General features: G+C 47.3%; 1 protein-coding gene across 1 annotated transcript; it reads right to left on the reverse strand.

Annotated features, from left to right (window-relative positions):
• Positions 1-4,777: 4,777 nt before the first annotated feature.
• On the reverse strand, positions 4,778-12,584 carry LOC122445851 (spermadhesin-1-like). Its single transcript, XM_043475228.1, has 5 exons — positions 12,539-12,584; positions 9,209-9,238; positions 8,045-8,180; positions 6,057-6,244; positions 4,778-4,875 (listed from the first exon to the last, which is right to left on the reverse strand). The coding sequence occupies exons 1-5, from the start codon at positions 12,582-12,584 to the stop codon at positions 4,868-4,870; spliced, it is 408 nt and encodes a 135-aa protein (XP_043331163.1). The 3' UTR covers positions 4,778-4,867.
• Positions 12,585-17,664: the final 5,080 nt, after the last annotated feature.

The raw sequence follows: 17,664 nt of genomic DNA on the forward strand, positions 1-17,664 counted from the left end.
TTGTGTTTTCACTTTCATTCATTTCTATACATATTTTGATTTCTTTTTTGATTTCTTCTATGATTTGTTGGTTATTCAGAAGCGTGTTATTTAGCCTCCATATGTTTGAATTTTTAACAATTTTTTTCCTGTAATTGAGATCTAATCTTACTGCACTGTGGTCAGAAAAGATGACTGGAATCTCTAAATAGATTTTTAGTGTATCGTTGTACTCTTGGAATAAATCCTTATGCTTTATGAATATTATCACTCTACTAAGTTCAATTTCTAAAACTGTATTCTATTTCATTTTTTGCTCTTATATTGACATCTGTGTTCTTGAATTAGATTGCATGAAGTTTTCTTTCCTGTACTGTTCTTTCCCGTTACTTGTATCAGATTATACTTACATCAGATTATTCTAAACTTATAAAATGAGCTGGGTACCGTTTTCACTTCCTCAAGATATTTTGGAAAGTTAAAGGTCACTGAAACAGTGATTTTCATTGTTAAACTCTCTGGAACTGTCAACTTTTTGATAAGAAATCTTCTCATTATTAATTCCATTTTTTTTGTTTTTTAAATTATGACAGTAGGATAGCATATTTACAGGAGATTTGGAAAATGTAGAACAAAGTTTTATATAGGTTATGTTCAGCTCAGTCTAGAATGGAAGGAAATATGATTCCCCATGTTAACCTGTGTGAAGACTGGCTGGAAAGAAATGCAGTACTTTAGAGGATCATTGAAAATGCATGTGTGCATTCACTCATTCATTCAAGAATTGCAACTTGGACACTGGAGTCCCACAATGGTACAGCCACACAACTAATAAATGATAAGTTAAATGACCCAGGGATTTACACAAGGTAAGTTGGGGGCGGCGGGGGGAGGAGGAAGGAGCGAGATCCCTGCACCTAAGAGGTGTCAGGAAGGTGATAAGGTAACGTTAACCCTCTCTGAACCATGGTATCCTATATGGGGGGGGTTCTGGCAGAGGGCGTGTGAGTCAAGAGGGTTGGACAGATGCAATCCTGGCAGACGAGATCGTGTGTCAAAGGCATGGAGTTGCCCAAAATTCTTCAGTCTCCAAAACTCAGTGTGTGATGGTCCAGCATTGAGAGGAGCAGAGGGGAAAAGAGGTGAGAAGGGAGGGAAGGTCAGAAAAGGAGAGATTTTGGAAAACTAGGCTAAGGTGGGTAAACTTTATCCTGAAGACAGAAATCCATAGGAGGGTTTTCAACAGGAAGTGCAAATGAAATCAGATGTGTTTAGATGCGTGTGCTGGATGGTGAACTGGAAGAGAGCAGGGTGGGATCTTTCTTAAAATCTACATCAGGAGAGAAACCTCACCTCCAGGGAACTCACTTGAGGAAGGGAGACCCCAACATGACTTTCTGAGCTGGTCTCATCAGGATGGTCCAGATAGACGTAGTGGTGCTCTCGAGGGAGTTGATAACCCTGCCCCAAGTCTGGGAAAAGACTCTACGTCCCCCAACTCTCCAAAGAGAACAAAATAACACAGAGGAGGATACGGGTGTGCCCTCATGTGTGGGATTTGTGTCACTCAGGCAGACATTATGCTTCTTGGTCCTCCTAACATCCTGGCCTCTGGTAAAATGCAACATCAAAACCTGAATCTGGGAATATTACTAAGCCATAAAAAGAACAAATTTGAATCAGTTCTAGAGAGGTGGATGAACCTAGAGCCTGTTGTAGAGAGTGAAGAAAGTCAGAAAGGGAAAAGTAAATATTGTGTATTAGCACATATATATATATGGGATTTAGCTCCGGAGGTCAGACAAGATTGGCCACGTTTAGGGTGTCATGGTGGCCGGGAGCCATTATGGGGGGTCCCAGCCGTGACGAGGTCATGAAGAAAATACCGGGCAGGCAAGGCCGTCCAGGACCCCATCCATGATGAGGTCACGAGGAAAGAACCTGACAGGCAAGGCTGTCTAGGATAAGGGACCCTCCAGGTTGACCTCGGCCTCTACCCCACCCTGTATCCTCCCCCCTTTTCTGCTGTTGTTCTTATTTGCCCTGCTGCAGATTCTTGTGTTGCCTGCCAAGAGCTCTCCTGCTCCTCTTTCACTGAATAAAGACCAACTTAAAAGCTAATTAATAAATCTCCTGGATGCTGGTACCCTATGAAGGGGCCAGGGATGAAGGAAATGCTTCAATTCAAACATTTTGCTGGCATTCTGGCTTGTTTGATAAATGTGTGATCTCATTGCACAAAATGCTCTTGATTGTCCTAAACATCCTAAGCACAGTACGCTAACAAAAGAAGCTATTAAGCATAGGCCCCTTCACGGGGTGAGAAAAGCCCCACAAATATTATAGCCACATATACGCCTAATAGAAAATAGTTTAGATAGAGATTAGCTGGTGACTTCTTGCAGGTAATTAACTTTTGGACTAAGAGCCTGTTTTGTGCCATATTTGCTGTTTTTGCAATCCTTTGCATTTCTGTTCTGTGAAAATGTAATCCTATCTATTTCCCTTGGAGATGACACCTAATAGAAAGAAAATAGATTAATCACAAAAAAGACAGGGTCGGCTACTGAAGTTGCTTAAAGTTGCACCAGGTGCAAACCATAAATTGTCAACAGGCCTGAAAGCCAAAAGATATTATACATAGAGATTAACCATTAAAAAGGCCCTAATAGGCACAGAGCCCTTTGGGGGGTGAAAAAGCCCTATTAGAAAATACAAAAAATATTGCTTTGAATGTGGTTATTAGATCAACGTTTGATTGATGTTAATGTGCTGAGGTTGTGCAGTGGAAACTATTATTAATATAGTTAAAGATATAGTAAAATAAGAGTTTGGCCCTAGTGTAAAAGCAATAAGATAATTGTTAATTTTAACCAAGAGTGCTAAACAGGGGCTGCCTCACCAGAGCCACAGAGTCTTTGTGTGTTAAACTTTTTAGATAAGTTTAGCTGAGAATTTCTGCAAAAAGACTGACTTTTATGTTAACAGGATTGTATTTCTATTATGTTACAACTTGCTGTACCATGAGATTGCCAACCTTCTGTTTTCTGCTAACCTCAAGGCCAGAAGATAATGTACAAAAAATCTATGGGAAAAGACTCTCATAAACAAAAAATATACAGAACACACCTGGTTTCGTGAAGGACAAGTTGATATAATGTTAAACTAAGTCTGTATGCTTATCTGCCCCTTAGAAATGTACCAATTTTAGGGTATAAAGGCAATGGTGAAAAATAAAGCAACTGCCAGACTCTGCCGCACCTTCCTGGTCTGATCTCTCTCTCTCTCTCTTTTTCTTTCTCTCTCTCTCTCATTCACCGACTCCATTCATCCTGAGGGTTCCCCTGGATCCTGCTGGGGCTGGATCCCGGCACACAGTCATATCAAACCCATCAGTCCTAAAGAAAATCAGTCCTGGATGTTCATTGGAAGGACTGACGCTGAAGCTGAAGCCCCAATAATTTGGCCCCCTGATGTGAAGAACTGACTCATTGGAAAGAACTCTGAGGCTGGGAAAGACTGAAGGCAGGAGAAGGGAACAACAGGGGATGAGATGGCTGGATGGCATCACCGACTCAATGGACATGAGTTTGAGTAAACTCTGGGAGTTAGTGATGGACAAGGAGGCCTGGCATGCTGCAGTCCATGGGGTCTCAAAGAGTTGGCCACGACTGAGTGACTGAACTGAAACTGATGGAATTTGGTGCTTGGGCTCACATGGTAAAGACTCTGCCTGCTAATGCAGGAGACTGGGTCTCCTGGGTCTGGAAGATCCCCTGGAGAAGGGAATGGCAACCCACTCCAGTATTCTTGCCTGGAAAATTCCATGGACAGAGGAGTCTGGCAACCTACAGTCTGTGCATTTGCAAGGAGTTGCACATGACGCAGTGACTAATACTTTACTTATGGGATCTAGAAAAATGGTATAGATGAACCTAATGGAGATGCAGATATAGAGAATGGACTCATGGACACAGCAGGAGAGGGAGAGAGTGGGATGAATGGAGAAAATAGCATCAACATGTGCACACTATCATGTGTAAAATGCGTAGCTGGAGAGAAGTTGCTCTATAACACAGGGAGCCCAGTTGGTGCTCTGAGATGGCCTAGAGGGGCAGGATGGGGGAGGCGAGGGAGGCACACGGAGGAGGAGATAAACGTAAGATTATGGCGGATTCATGTCCTCTTACAGCAGAAACCAGCACAACATTGTAAACATTAAAAACCAACCAACCAACAAAAACCCCTGAATCTGATGATCCCACAAACAAAATATGTTTTACTCCTTGCAAAACTTTTTAAGACACCCCAATGTAGTTATAGTTGGCTAGTGGATATTAGAAGAAATTTAAGGCATTACCATCAAATATTCTTTATCATCAACCACATTGTCAGAAAGTTTAGCAGAAAGATGCTCAAATGTCTCTATTTTGTCTTAGCGGTTTATCTTGGGCAGGAGAGGGAAATAGTAAATAATGTAACTATCTGAAGACAGGCCTCAAAAAATAAAAACCCCTATGATTTTAAAGAACTTCAGAAGGGGTTCCTCTCATTCTCACTGATGTCTGATTCTCTAATCTGTGACATGAGGACATTTAGAGTAAAAGAACAAATCCAGACTCAGGTAAAGAGACGTTTTTCAGAATGATTATAATGACAACTGGAATGATCCAACCACAAGACTGGTAAGTATTGAAAACTCAGGAGTAAGGAATCTTTCTTTGCAGGGAAGATACAGAAGGATGGATGAGACAGGGTGGGACAAGCAGTTGTGATCAGACAGGTGGCCAGGACTTGTCTCTCCTCGTGGTCAGCTGATTCCAGAAGAGTCTTCCAGGAAGATTGTTTTCATCTGCAACACTTGTCCACTCTTCGGTGTGAGCACAGATCACGAAGCTGTGGATGGAGAACTTAACTAGTCAGTTACACAGGGCTTCCCTCATAGCTCAGTTGGTAAAGAATCCGCCTGCAATGCAGGAGACCCTGATTCTATTCCTGGGTTGGGAAAATACTCTGGAGAAGGGGTAGACTACCCACTCCAGTATTTGTGGGCTTCCCTTGTGGCTCGGGGAGCTTCGCTGGTGGCTCAGACGGTAAAAGCGTCTGCTTGCAATGCGGGAGACCTGGGTTTGATCCCTGGGACAGGAACATTCCCTGGAGATGTAAATGACAATACACTCCAGTATTCTTGCCTGGGAAATTCCATGCATGGAGGAACCACGGGGTCGCAAAGAGTCGGACATGATTGAGTGATTTCATTTTCACTTTCTTGCCCTTGTGGCTCAGCTGGTAAAGAATCCGCCTGCAATGCAGGAGACCTGGGTTCAATCCCTGGGTTGGTAAGATCACCTGGAGAAGGGAAAGGCTACCCACTCCAGTATGCTGGCCTAGAGAATTCCATGGACTGTATAATCCATGGGGTTGCAAAGAGTCAGACACAACTGAGCGACTTTCACTTCACTTCAATTAAACAAGCATTTTCTTCCCAGTGATAAGTGTGGGGAAAGTTTAACTGATCATTAATGAGAAAAAAGAAACAATTTTGAGAAACTGTGCTGATTTGCCCTAGGTGACACATGTATATATTTGTATGCATAAATATTTGGTGAACATAATATACATTTTGTGTAGTAAACGGTGAATATACATCCTGCTATATCTATGTACTAAGATATATATGTGCATTATATCTATATATCTGTTAAATATATACATTTTATATAGTATCCTATGTGTAGTACACATTTTAAATATACGTGCTAGAAATCAAGAAAGAAATTTTCTACTTGGGAGGAATATGGGACATAATCAAAGGGAAGAGTAAAATTTGAAAAGAATTTTCACATGGGCCTTTCAAATTCCAGTGTCTCAGATGCAGAATGCTGGGAATGAGTGGGTGGATGTCTCCGGAGAGACTCACTGGGTCATGCTGACTCTCGCTCACCCAGTGACGGTCATGCAGAACTTAGATTCCACCTTATTTCAGCAGTCACGTAACAGCCACGTGCCCAAGTGGCCACAGAGCCGTGCGCGGACAGGAGAGGGTATGTCAGCAGACCCCTGCCCATCTCACCTACCTGAGGGACGCCCGTAGTAAAATATATCAAAAGAAGATACTGGCTGGTTGGAATTTCTGTAGTACTTCACGGTCATGACATTGGAAGAAGAACGAAATACCAGGCGTGCCCCTGAACAGAACTTCCCAAATGTAGTACTGTCTGGCAGCCCGTCTATGATTTCCACATCCTCTTCATTACAGTTGAGTCTGTTGGAGCAGTGGGAAGGGAAGACATCAGCCTTTGGAATCATGGTCCCTCCGGCAGGCAGCCTCCCCTGTCCAGACTCCACACAATCACAGAGCTTTGCTCACCAGACGTCCCAGGATGGTGCCCTCGGGGAGGGAGACTCACCCTTCTGGAGGAGGGGGTGGTGGTCACCCAGGACCCTCCCCACACCAGGGCTGCAGCTGACTCCTTGCCTCCTGGGCAGCCCCACTGCTGGGGCTCAGGGAAGCCCACCCAGGACTCTGGGGTCAGGAGCCACTGGACGGAGCAGTACAGTCAACCCTGAGGACCGTTTCCTTGGGCAACAAGAATGGAGTCAGGTGAGGCCCAGACAGGGGTGTGTGACTCCACTTCTGCTTCACCCTCTGCACCCCTGGCACAGGGGGCCCAGGACCCCTGCTTGGCCTCCAGGATCTGCAGAGGCGAGAGGGGCATCCAGCTCTCCCTGCTGTGGGCAAAGTGCACACACGGGTTGTCACACTCCTGCTGAGGTCTCTGCCTCCTCCTCCTGCCCATCAGACCTGACCCCACCCTGTCTTCCTCTCTCAGCCTCCAGCATGTGTCCCACCCAGGAGGGAGGTTGGAGCCTCTCTGGGTTAAAACGAGACCCGGAAGGGACATCTCACCAGGACACACACTCAGCTTCCTCTAGACTAGCTTGCTCTTGGATGGAATGATTCCTTCCTTGCCCCAAGGACAGTCATATCCAAGACTGGCCTTGGAGAGGGTCAAAGGGACAATAATGAAAACTTTTAGAATAATCTATCCCTCTGACTCTAACAGAAATGGTGATGCAGGAAATGCCTGCCTCCTTCAGCCCTGGCGTGTGGTTTGGGTAGATGGTCTGAGCCCGGCTGCAGGGCAGGCGTCTCCAGGTTGTCCTCCTCACACGGAGCAGCTCCTCCACCTAGTGGGAGACCTGACCTCATAGAAGGTCTGGAGGGACAGGGCCCTCAGTCACAAGATGATAGAACTAATCTCAGCCACCCCTGACAGTGAATTTTATTCCACAAATAATGAAACTGTCACTTCCAGGTTAAAATTCATGAAGAATAGCCTGCTACAGAAATGCTGTAACTATTGCTACTTTGGAAATGCCTTCTGGAGCGTAATAACTTCATTCATACTTTCAAACATTTATTAGATCTTTCAATCACGTATCCACTCCTAGGTAAAACAAACAAGCGATAGACACGCATCCTAGGAGAGACAAACTCAGACATCAGCAGGAGTGATGTTATGCTGTCAATTCCCCCAGAGTTTTGCACGGATTAATGGAAGGGGCACAAATCCGAGAAAGATCCGCCCAGCTGTGGACAGAGTCAGAGCAGGGGTTTCAGGTGTGATGGAAACGTTCTTCCTCCAGTGAAATCATGCACTAGGAAATGAGGACACTAAGCAGCAGGTGGTGAGTCTGGGAGAGGTGGAAGGTGCCTTCCAGGCAGAGGGGACAGTGTGAGCAAAGGCTCAGAGCTGCCCGACAGTCTGGGGGGGTCCACAGCTCAGAGTGTGCTGGCTCAGCTCAGAGAGGGGGCAGGGGGAGAAGAGGTGAGAAAGGAGGGGAGATCAGGGATCCCCTGGAGGGATCTGAAAGCCATGCAAGGAGGGTCCGCTTTATGCAGAGGGCAGGGGGCCATGCAGGGTCACCAACAGGAGTGAGCTGGAGTCAGGATGTGTCCGGATGTGTGTGCTGGGTGGTGCAGGGGAAAGGGAAGGGGCAGAGAGGGACACCTTCCCATCAAAGTAGAGCATCAGCAAAGAACCCTCCACTGAGCACTGACCTGAGAAATGGAATTGTCAGTATAATTTGATAACCGCTCTTCATCTGGATGGTCCAGGTGCACTTTGGCTGCCATGAGAAGGCGCTGGAGATCCTCCCGGAGAGGCTTCTGCGGACGCCCCCACATTTCCTAGTGTCTACAACAGAAGCCAGCTTTCTTGCTGCCCAGAGGCTGTGACAACCCCTGGGTGGGGGCTGTACCATCCTCGGGCCCCAAACCATCATTACATCTTGTGATTTCCAGATTCCAGGAATCACAATTCGACAATGATCCAAGTCTAATGACCTCCAAAAATGTATTTTTAATGTTTTACTTTTTTAAACATTTTAAAAGGAACCATACCCATCACTGAAATTTGTTTTGACCGGTGAACACAGATATATTTAATCCCTCTTCAGCAAATAAATCTTTATTATCAACAGCATGGCCAGACTGGAGGTCAGAAGGTGCACACAAACCCCTCTTTCTGTCTCCTGCATGTCTCTTCCCAGTGAAGCCTGAGAAATGGCAAAGGCCTGAGGACCCCTCAGTGCCAAGAGAACCCATTCACTGTGCGGACCAGCAGGGGGCGCCAGGACCCACTCAGTGACGCCCGGGCTCCACATCTGTAGGAGAGGATAAAAAGAGCGCTTTCCTTCAGGCGTTTGGATCTAATGAGCTCCTGGTTGGAAGGTGCTCAGCCAGTGCCTGGGCCTGGAAACTTCTAGAGCACACGACCCGTCTCTGGTCAGCTGCACCCTCTGACCCGGTCCATCCCACTGCCCTCACGCCCTCTCCCTTCGAAGCTCTCATCTCTGACCCTGAAGACGGTGATGTGCCCCAGCCCTGCTGCCTCCAGCCATTAGGAGGCGGCTCCATCCTCCTGGACCACCTGCTCCATGGAGACGTGGCCCCTTCCTCCGCCCCCGAAGTGAGGCTTCTCCCGAGTTTGGAAGATGCGGTGGGGTGGAGAGAAGGAGTGAGGCAGAGCGGGGAGTCCTCAGAGGCCTGGAGAGACTGGAGTTAGGGATTGTGATGGCGGAGCCAGGCTGTGAAGTATAGAAAGCCATGTTCTTTTGGTAACGGGTACGTACGTTTCCCTTGTAGAGAAACCGTGCACCTCAACTTTAAGGCCCATCTCCACGTGATGAGGGGAAGTGGTGAAATCATATCGTCTACACTTACCTTCATCCGATTCTGCTGAAACCAGTGTGGCTGAAAGGTGGCAAAACAGAAAAACATCGTGAAAATGAGAGGTTACAGAGCGGCCACGGTAAGAGAATGGAAAACACATAACCCTGTGCGGACGAGCTGTGTGCCAAGGGATGGCACTGAGATGAGAGAGATGCTTTGCTGTCCTCCACCCTGGGGACCATCCTGGTCACACAGCGGAAGGGCAGAAGGAGCGCCCTCGATGTCTGGCCCATTCAGCTTGATGTCTTTGTTTTCCCCAGATCTACTCAGTTTAGGGCCAGTGTTCCCTCTCTGCAGCCAGAGTTGGAAGAGTCAGCTCCCAGGAAGGTGACCACCTTGTCCCTTTAGCCTTGGCACTATCCAGGTCTCAGCACTGAACCACCTTCTCCCAGAAAATGTCTCAATCCCAGCCAAACTAAGAGAGTAGTTCACCCAACTAGGATGTGAACGTTTCTTGTTCATCCTTTGGTGGTGAATTTGATGTTGGAGTGAACATTTTCAGTTAAGGAGAAGTGGGCCATCTTAATTTGTAGAAGGTTCACTGTATCAGGGACCTGAGTTAGGTGCATGGATCAGGGGCCCTGATTTCAATCACATGGCCTCCCAGGGTGGACCTGCACTGTGGCTTATCTTCATGATACAACGATCAGGCGTAGCAAAGCTTAAGAATTAGATGGCCCTGGGTCACAGCCCTGTGGGGGTGAGAGATGCATGGCTTTGGACAAGTTATTTTCTCTCCTTAAGCCTCAATCCATTAATCTCTAAAATGGACATTCAACAGTAAGAGCCTCGTTGGTTCCAGAGGACAGTCCACACATGCATAGTTCAGTGCCCGTCCCAGGGATGCTCCCCACTAGGTTACCTGCCACTCATTCATTTCCTTTCCCATAGAAACTGCTTTCCTTAGTAAACAGAAATCAACAAGTCCTCTGGAAGCTATTTGACCATAAATGTCAACCAGGACCCTGGGGTCCATCTCCACCTACCCTTCCTGAGTCTTGAAGTGTCATTGGATTGGGGGCACAGTTATTTTCAAATTTCTTTTGATATTGATTTCTAACATAATTCCACAGTGATAAGAGAACAGACTGTATGATTTCAAAAACTTTAGACCATGAAATTTTTGTACCTTGTTTTATGTCCCTGGATATGTTCCAGTGTCTCCTAGTTTATAGCCTATAGGAACCTGAATAGAATTGGTATCTTACTGTTGTGTGAAAACTGTATAAATCTTAATTATGTTGAATTGGTTCACAGGGCTTCTGAGGTCTGTTATATCCTTTTACTTCTCTGTATATTCATTCTATTAATTTTGAGAGTTTGATATTGAAACTCCAATGAAACATCTTATCTATTTTGAAAAATAATTGTAATAGATAGTGGAACTATATGTAACTTTGTTCTGTATTTTCCAAGTCTCCTGTAAAGGTGTTATCATACTTTCATAATTTAAAAAACAAAAATTAAAATATTAAAAAAAAGACAAACCTTCCCCACCCTGGGTCATCCATCACTGTCTGCTTAGGAAGATACACATGAAGGTCTGTCTGAGAGCAGGCCTCAAGGACAGAAGCAGAGATCATTCCTGTCCCTTCAGGTGACCTCTCTGGCCTGGATCCACATGTATAGTGACCTCCTCTGATCTAGAGTCTGAGGTCCCGACTCTGAAGCAGGGGGACACACAGCCCCTTGTAGGAGCTCAAGACACATCACCCCAAAACTCGCCATCTTGATCTGTTGATGATTTGAAGTGAAGGCACTTGAGAAAGAGCAGAAGCCGGAGGGGCTCTGATGGACCCGCTTCTACCTGCAAGGTGCCCACGAAGTGTGCTAGGAGAAGGCCTGCCCCTCGCCACCCCCACCGCGGGCCAGGGAGACAGGAAGGTCCTCATCACGGGAGCCTGGGGTGGACCCTGAGGGGGGATGTGGGCGCACACACTGACTGCACGACCCTCGCTTCCGCTCGTCCCCGCTCACTCCTAGTCGTGACCCACCATTGACTGTAGGGAAAGAAACGGGGAGGGAAGAGAGAGCCTAGTCACGGGACAGCCCCTGACCAGAAGTGTGAGGGGCAAAGGTGAGCCGGAGGAAAAATAGGGAGAGGGGAGGGAAGCTGGGTGAGGAGAGAGGAAAAGAGGAGACGGACTGAAAAGGGCAGAGGAGGAAGGACAAAATGAGACAGACAGAGAGAACCAGGAAGGAGGAGACAGGGATTTCCCTGAAGAAATGGCTGCCTTCCTGTTCTTTCCCGCCAGCACTGGGAACCAGCATGAGTAGCGAGTCCCTCAGTCATGTCACACTCTTCGAGACACCACGGGCTGTTGCCTGCCAGGCTCCCGTATCCAAGGAATTTTCCAGGCAAGAATACTGGAGCGGGTTGCCATTGCCTTCTCCAAGGGATCTTCTCAACCCAGGGATCGAACCCGCATCTTTTGAGTTTCCTGCATTGGCAGGCAGACTCTTTACCACTAGCGCTACCCCAGGAGCCCAGACCAGCACGGGGCCCTCTGTGTTCAGTGCAGGCCCAACGCCTAGCCCCCTGAAGGACTATGACTACCTGTCAGGACATCCTCAACCCTGCTGGGAGCTGCTGCTCCTGCTGGTCATTCCTGAGCTCATGTTATTGCCACGTCTCCATCCCAGGAGCAGAGGCAGAGCACTCCCACCTCTCCAGGGGCTTTTCTAAGGGCCCCCACTTCCCTCTGGATGCCACCCTCCAATCAGGTCCAGCCAGGGTCCCACCTACAGCACCCACACTGTCACACCTCCAAGACCCCTGAAGAGCTGACCATGACTGGTTCACCTCATCCAGGTTTGGGTGAGGGCTGGCTGTCCCTCAGGGCATCCCAGGTGAGTGAAAGTCACTCAGTCGTGTCTGACTCTTTGCGACCCCATGGACTATACAGTCTTTGGAATTCTCCAGGCTGGAATACTAGAGTGGGTAGCCTTTCCCTTCTCCAGGGGATCTTCCCAACCCAGGGATCGAACCCAGGTCTCCCACATTGCAGGCAGATTCTTTACCAGCTAAGCCAGCAGGGAAGCATCCCAGGGGACATTGGTTAAGGCAGGGGGGCTCAGGGAATGCATGCCAGAACAAGGAGGGAGAGCCCAGAAAATGCTTAAGAATCACCATATACTCAGCCCTGGGTCTTGGCCATCCTCCTGGACCTTCCTCCTCCAGGCCAGGCTGAGGGCGGCATCTCCTTGGAGGAGGGCGGCTTGCAGACCCTCTTCCGTGGCAACAAGCGAACTGCACAGAATCTCTACGTGAACAGCAAGCAGAGAGGCCCCGGGGGCAGGGGGCTGGGGGCCAGGCTTTACCTGTGCTGAGCAGCAAGGCCCAAGGGATGGCGCTGAACAGCTTCATCTTCACAGGCTGGCCCCGGCCTCAGCAGTGAGCCTGGCCCCGGAGGCCTGGGGCTATATACACACAGCGGCTGACACCTGATCTCCTCCTCCCCTGGAGCCCAGCCATGCAGGGCTGTGGGAACCCCGGGTTCTCTAGGAGAAGGGGGCTGCCTGCTGCTTCCCCCCTTGTCTTCACCAGAGATTTTCTGTGTCCGTTCCCACCCGGACTAGGAAATGATGACCTGCTCCTTCCCTCCCTCTCCTGTCTTTGTGGTCCTCGATGAAGGCTGACAAATTAGCCACAGACCACCAGGATGCCCTGTTTGCAGGGCCCTCTTCCCTGGGGTCCAGCTACCACATGTCCACCCCTGGTTCCTTCCTAAATCTCAATACGACTTGGATGGAGAGGAACTGAGACCCAGAGAGACCAAGGGACTTGCCCACATCCCAGGGCGCCAGTGGCAGAAGCAGGACCAGTCTGACGTCCTGGCTGCCTGGTCTTAAGAGCCCTCCTGCATCACTCAGGGCAAAGGCAGGTAAACAGACCCTCGTCTGGATGCCCTGTTTGCAGGGCCCTCTTCCCTGGGGTCCAGCTACAGCGTGTCCACCCCTAGTTCCTTCATAAACCTCAGTACGACTTGGATGGAGAGGAACTGAGACCCAGAAAGGCCAAGGGACTTGCCCACATCCCAGGGCGCCAGTGGCAGAAGCAGGACCAGTCTGACGTCCTGGCTGCCTGGTCTTAAGAGCCCCCCTGCATCACTCAGGGCAAAGGCAGGTAAACAGACCCTCGTCTGTTCCAGGTGTGGGTCACAATTGGTGGGGCAGCTGGAGGACATGTCAGCCTGTGTGTGGTGTGTCCACAGGGGTGACCTGGGCACACATGTTGGAATTCTTTCTATATTTATGATACTAAGACCACATGGCTCAGTCCGATGAGTGTCACAGTTGTGAGAACCTAGCAGAAGCCCCTACGGAAGACAGTCTAGCAGGTTCTCGAATGTTTCACACTAGTTTCTATATGGTCCAGGTTTCTACAATGTATTTAGCAAGGAAATGAAAACATGCGTCCACACAGAAAATTGTGCATGAATATTCATGGCAGTATTATTCATAAGAGACAGAGTGAAAACAATCCAAATTTCCATCATCTGAAAAAAAAAATGGTCCATCCGCAAAATCATAATCATTCAGCCATCAAAAGGAATGGCAGCCCACTTGCCTTCCAAGGCTCATTACCAGCTATATACACACCAACCAAGAGAACCCGATGTCCATTTCCTGATTAAATAGCTCTGAATTTTACCAAGTCTTTCAAAACACCTTGGTGATTACAATTGTTTGAAATAATATCTTCTTTTAAAATGTGCATTTCTCCAACTCCAGTGCATTTGGCCACTTCTCCAGTGTTTCTAGTCCAACCCCAGTTCTTGTGAGAAATGTCTGGTCATACATATCTTTGAGCCAACCGTTTATTACTGTTGCATCACTCATTTTTCCTTATGGGTTGTAGAAACTTCCTGTTCTTTCTCACTCATACCTTTCTTTACAGGAGCTCTAATGGGCTCGCAGTGGGAGAGACATTCCACCTCCAGTGGACCACAGGGAAGCTGTCTGAGCCTTCTGGTCACTCAAGCTCTTCTGGCTGATGAATGGAGGAGGAAGTTTATTGGACAAGGTCTCCCTCTCAGAAAACAGCACTGATTCTGCTCCAGTTGGTTAGGCTCCCTGATTGTTACTTCTGTAAAATGCAATCATTCCTCATAGCTCTCCTTGCATCTAGAATTTCCCTTCCCTTCCATTCTCTGTTATCCCTTAGAGTCCCCTACACACAGAATACTCCCTGGCCCTGGCCTGTGGAGAGAACAAGGAGCACCCCATGGCTGTAAATGCCTGGATGGAGGGAACGCAGGAGCCGTGGGAGGAAGGCAGTTGCTTGTCTTCCATCCCAGCTCAAGCATCCCACCTTCCATCCCCACGTGTTGGGCCCACTGTCCTCCCCAGCAGGGTCCAAGCAGGGCTGTGACTGCCTAGGGAGAAAAGAAACAACAGTCTCTTTCCCAGGGACACGCAGGAATCAGTCCTAGGTTCCTGAAGTGACTGTGCCCTCTGGAGGAAATTTACGAGGGAATGGTTTTTGAGGACTTCCGTCCCTCAGATGTTTGTCCCAAAGCTCACGCCTGGTTTCTGAGGTCCCTAAACAAGCCTGGTCTCCTTGCATCTAAGCTCCTTCCCTGTGGACTGCTCCACTGAACACCTGTCCTCTCCTCTCCATCAGATGCACTGGGTGTCTGCACCCGGTTCACAGACCACCCCCCAAGTGTCTCCCACCTCATCATTTCTTCCCAGCTGCTCTCTGTCTAGACCATCCCATGGATAGGCATCGTCTCCTTCTCAGTGACCACGCTTTTATTCCCAGGGAGGCTCTGAAGGGTCTGTTGGGCATTTTGTAAGCTGCCTTCCTGACCCGGATTCCCTCCTCACTGACAGAGAACTGCAATTTCTTTCAGTTTCTATTCCCCTTGTGTGTGCCATGGGCCACGGGGGAAGCTGACCCCAGACCCAGCTCTGAGAGAAGGTCAACAGGAAGTCCCCATCCTGGTCGGTGATGGTGCAGGAATGAGCATGTCCCCAGGTGAAGGGACAGGAAAGGTCTGGCTGCAGGGGAGGTGGGAGAGGTCTGCCCCGCGTCCTCCCAACTGAGGGTGAAGCCAAGTCACAAGGGAGGCAGAGCAAGAGGATGGTGGGGCCGCCAGTCCAGAGCCACTGGGCAAGTTCGCCCCAAAGCCTCCTCCCTTCCAGCTCCAGAAGGCACTACCTGTCCTTGTGGTTGAAGGGGTTTCAGATGGAGGTCCCAGTCAGAAGGAACTTGACTGACAGGTGCAGGAAAAACAACCTCACCCCTTCAGGCTCCCAGGACTTGAGGGACACAAAGTTTTTCTAAGATTCCTTAGAGACTCTTAGAAGAACCACAGCTATCTTCTGTTTGAGCCCCCAAACTAAGCAGACCTGCTCTAGCTTTGCTTTTCTTTGGAGGAAAGGCCATAATTCCTAAATCTTCCAGCACACTTTTGATGAAATGTGATGACAGCCGTCCTGTAGTGTTCTTAACTCTAGTGCTGCTGCTGCTAAGTCGCTTCAGTGGTGTCTGACTCTCTGCGACCCCAAGGACTGTAGCCCACCAGGCTTCTCTGTCCACAGGATTCTCCAACCAAGAATACTGGGGTGAGTTGCCATTTCCTTCTCCAATGCATGCATGCATGCTAAGTCGCTTCAGTCAGGTCCGACTCTGTGCGACTCCACAGACAGCAGCCCGCCAGGATCCTCTGTCCACAGGATACTCTATGCAAGAACACTGGAGTGGGCTGCCACTTCTAGGAATGCTCTTTATATCTCAATCATAAACAATATGTTTTGCTGGATGTTCTTTCTAGTTGCGATTTGTGAAAGCAAACTTGTTTCCCTCAATGACTAATTTCTAATAGCTTTGTTACAACATTAACAGTTATTCAATTTTTTTGAGTTTGTTTCTGTATCCGTTGAGGTGTTAATATGGGTTTTAGTGTTTACTCTATTAGTATGAGAAGTTACGTTCACAGATTTTTTTGATTTCAAGTTATCTTTGCATCCTTAGCATAAATATTTATTTTTAAGAATATTTTGTAAATTATGAAATTTAGTTTCCTAAAGTTCTGTCCTATTCTTTTTTATCTTATGTTTGCACCTATGTTCATAAATTTTATTTATTGATTTCCTTTCCTGTACTGTCCTTGCCTATTACTCATATCAGATCATAGTTTTATCAGATTTTTCTATACTTAAAATGATTTGAGTGGCTTTTTGAGTCCTCTAAGATATTTTGAATAAAATAAAGATGATTGAAAACAGCAATATTTCCTTGTAAAACTGCCTGAAAGTATGGCCTTTGAGCACAAAACTTTTTTCACTCTGTGGACAATTTCAGGGCATCAGTCGTCACATTTTATTAAATAATCTCTGATGTGATTATGAACGGATTGTTTTCTTAATTTCTTTTTCTGATAGTTTGTTATTAGTGTGTAGAAGTGCAATAGATTTCTGTATATTAATTTTGTATCCTGCAAATTTACCAAGTTCATCAATGAGTTCTAGTAGTTCTTGGGTGGCATCTTTAGGATTTTTTATCTGTACTATGGGGCTTCCCAGATAGTGCTAGTGGTAAAGAATCAGCCTTCCAATGTGGGAGTTCACTTCAGCTCAGTTGTATTTGACTCTGCGAGCCCACAGCACAACAGGCTTCCCTGTCCATTACCAACTCCTGGAGCTTACTCAAACTCATGTCCATTGAGTCAGTGATGCCATTCAACCATCTTTCAACCCCTTCTCCTCTTGACTTCAATCTTTCTCAGTATCAGGGTCTTTTCCAATGAGTCAGTTTTTCGCATCAGGTGGCTAAAGTATTGGAGCTTCAGCTTCAGCATCCATCCTTCCAACAAATACTCAGGACTGAATTCCTTTAGGATGGATTGGTTTGATTTCCTTGCAGTCCAAGGGACTCTCAAGAGTCTTCTCCAACACCACAGTTCAAAAGCATCAATTTTTCAGCACTCAGCTTTCTTTATGGTCCAACTCTCACATCTCACATGACTACTGGAAAAACCATAGCTTTGACTAGATGGACCTTTGTCAGCACAGTAATGTCTCTACTTTTTAATATGCTGTCTAGGTTTGTCATAGTTTTTCTTCCAAGGAGCAAGCGTTTTTTAATTTCATGGCTGCAGTCACCATTGCAGTGATTTTGGAGCCCAAGAAAATAAAGTTTCTGACTGTTTCCATTGTTTCTCCATCTATTTGCCATGAAGTGATGGGACTGGATGCCATGATCTTAATTTTTTGAATGTTGAGCTTTAAGCCAACTTTTTCACTCTCCTCTTTCACTTTCATCAAGAGGCTCTTTAGTTCTTTGCTTTCTACCATAAGGGTGGTGTCATCTGCATATCTGAGGTTATTGATATTTCTCCCGGCAATCTTGATTCCAGCTTGTGCTTCACCCAGTCTGGTGTTTCGCATGATGTGCTCTGCATAGAAGTTTAATAAGCAAGGTGACAGTAACAGCCTTG

The sequence above is a fragment of the Cervus canadensis genome, chromosome 8 (genome assembly GCF_019320065.1).
Source record: "Cervus canadensis isolate Bull #8, Minnesota chromosome 8, ASM1932006v1, whole genome shotgun sequence".
Classification (NCBI taxonomy): Eukaryota; Metazoa; Chordata; class Mammalia; order Artiodactyla; family Cervidae; genus Cervus; species Cervus canadensis.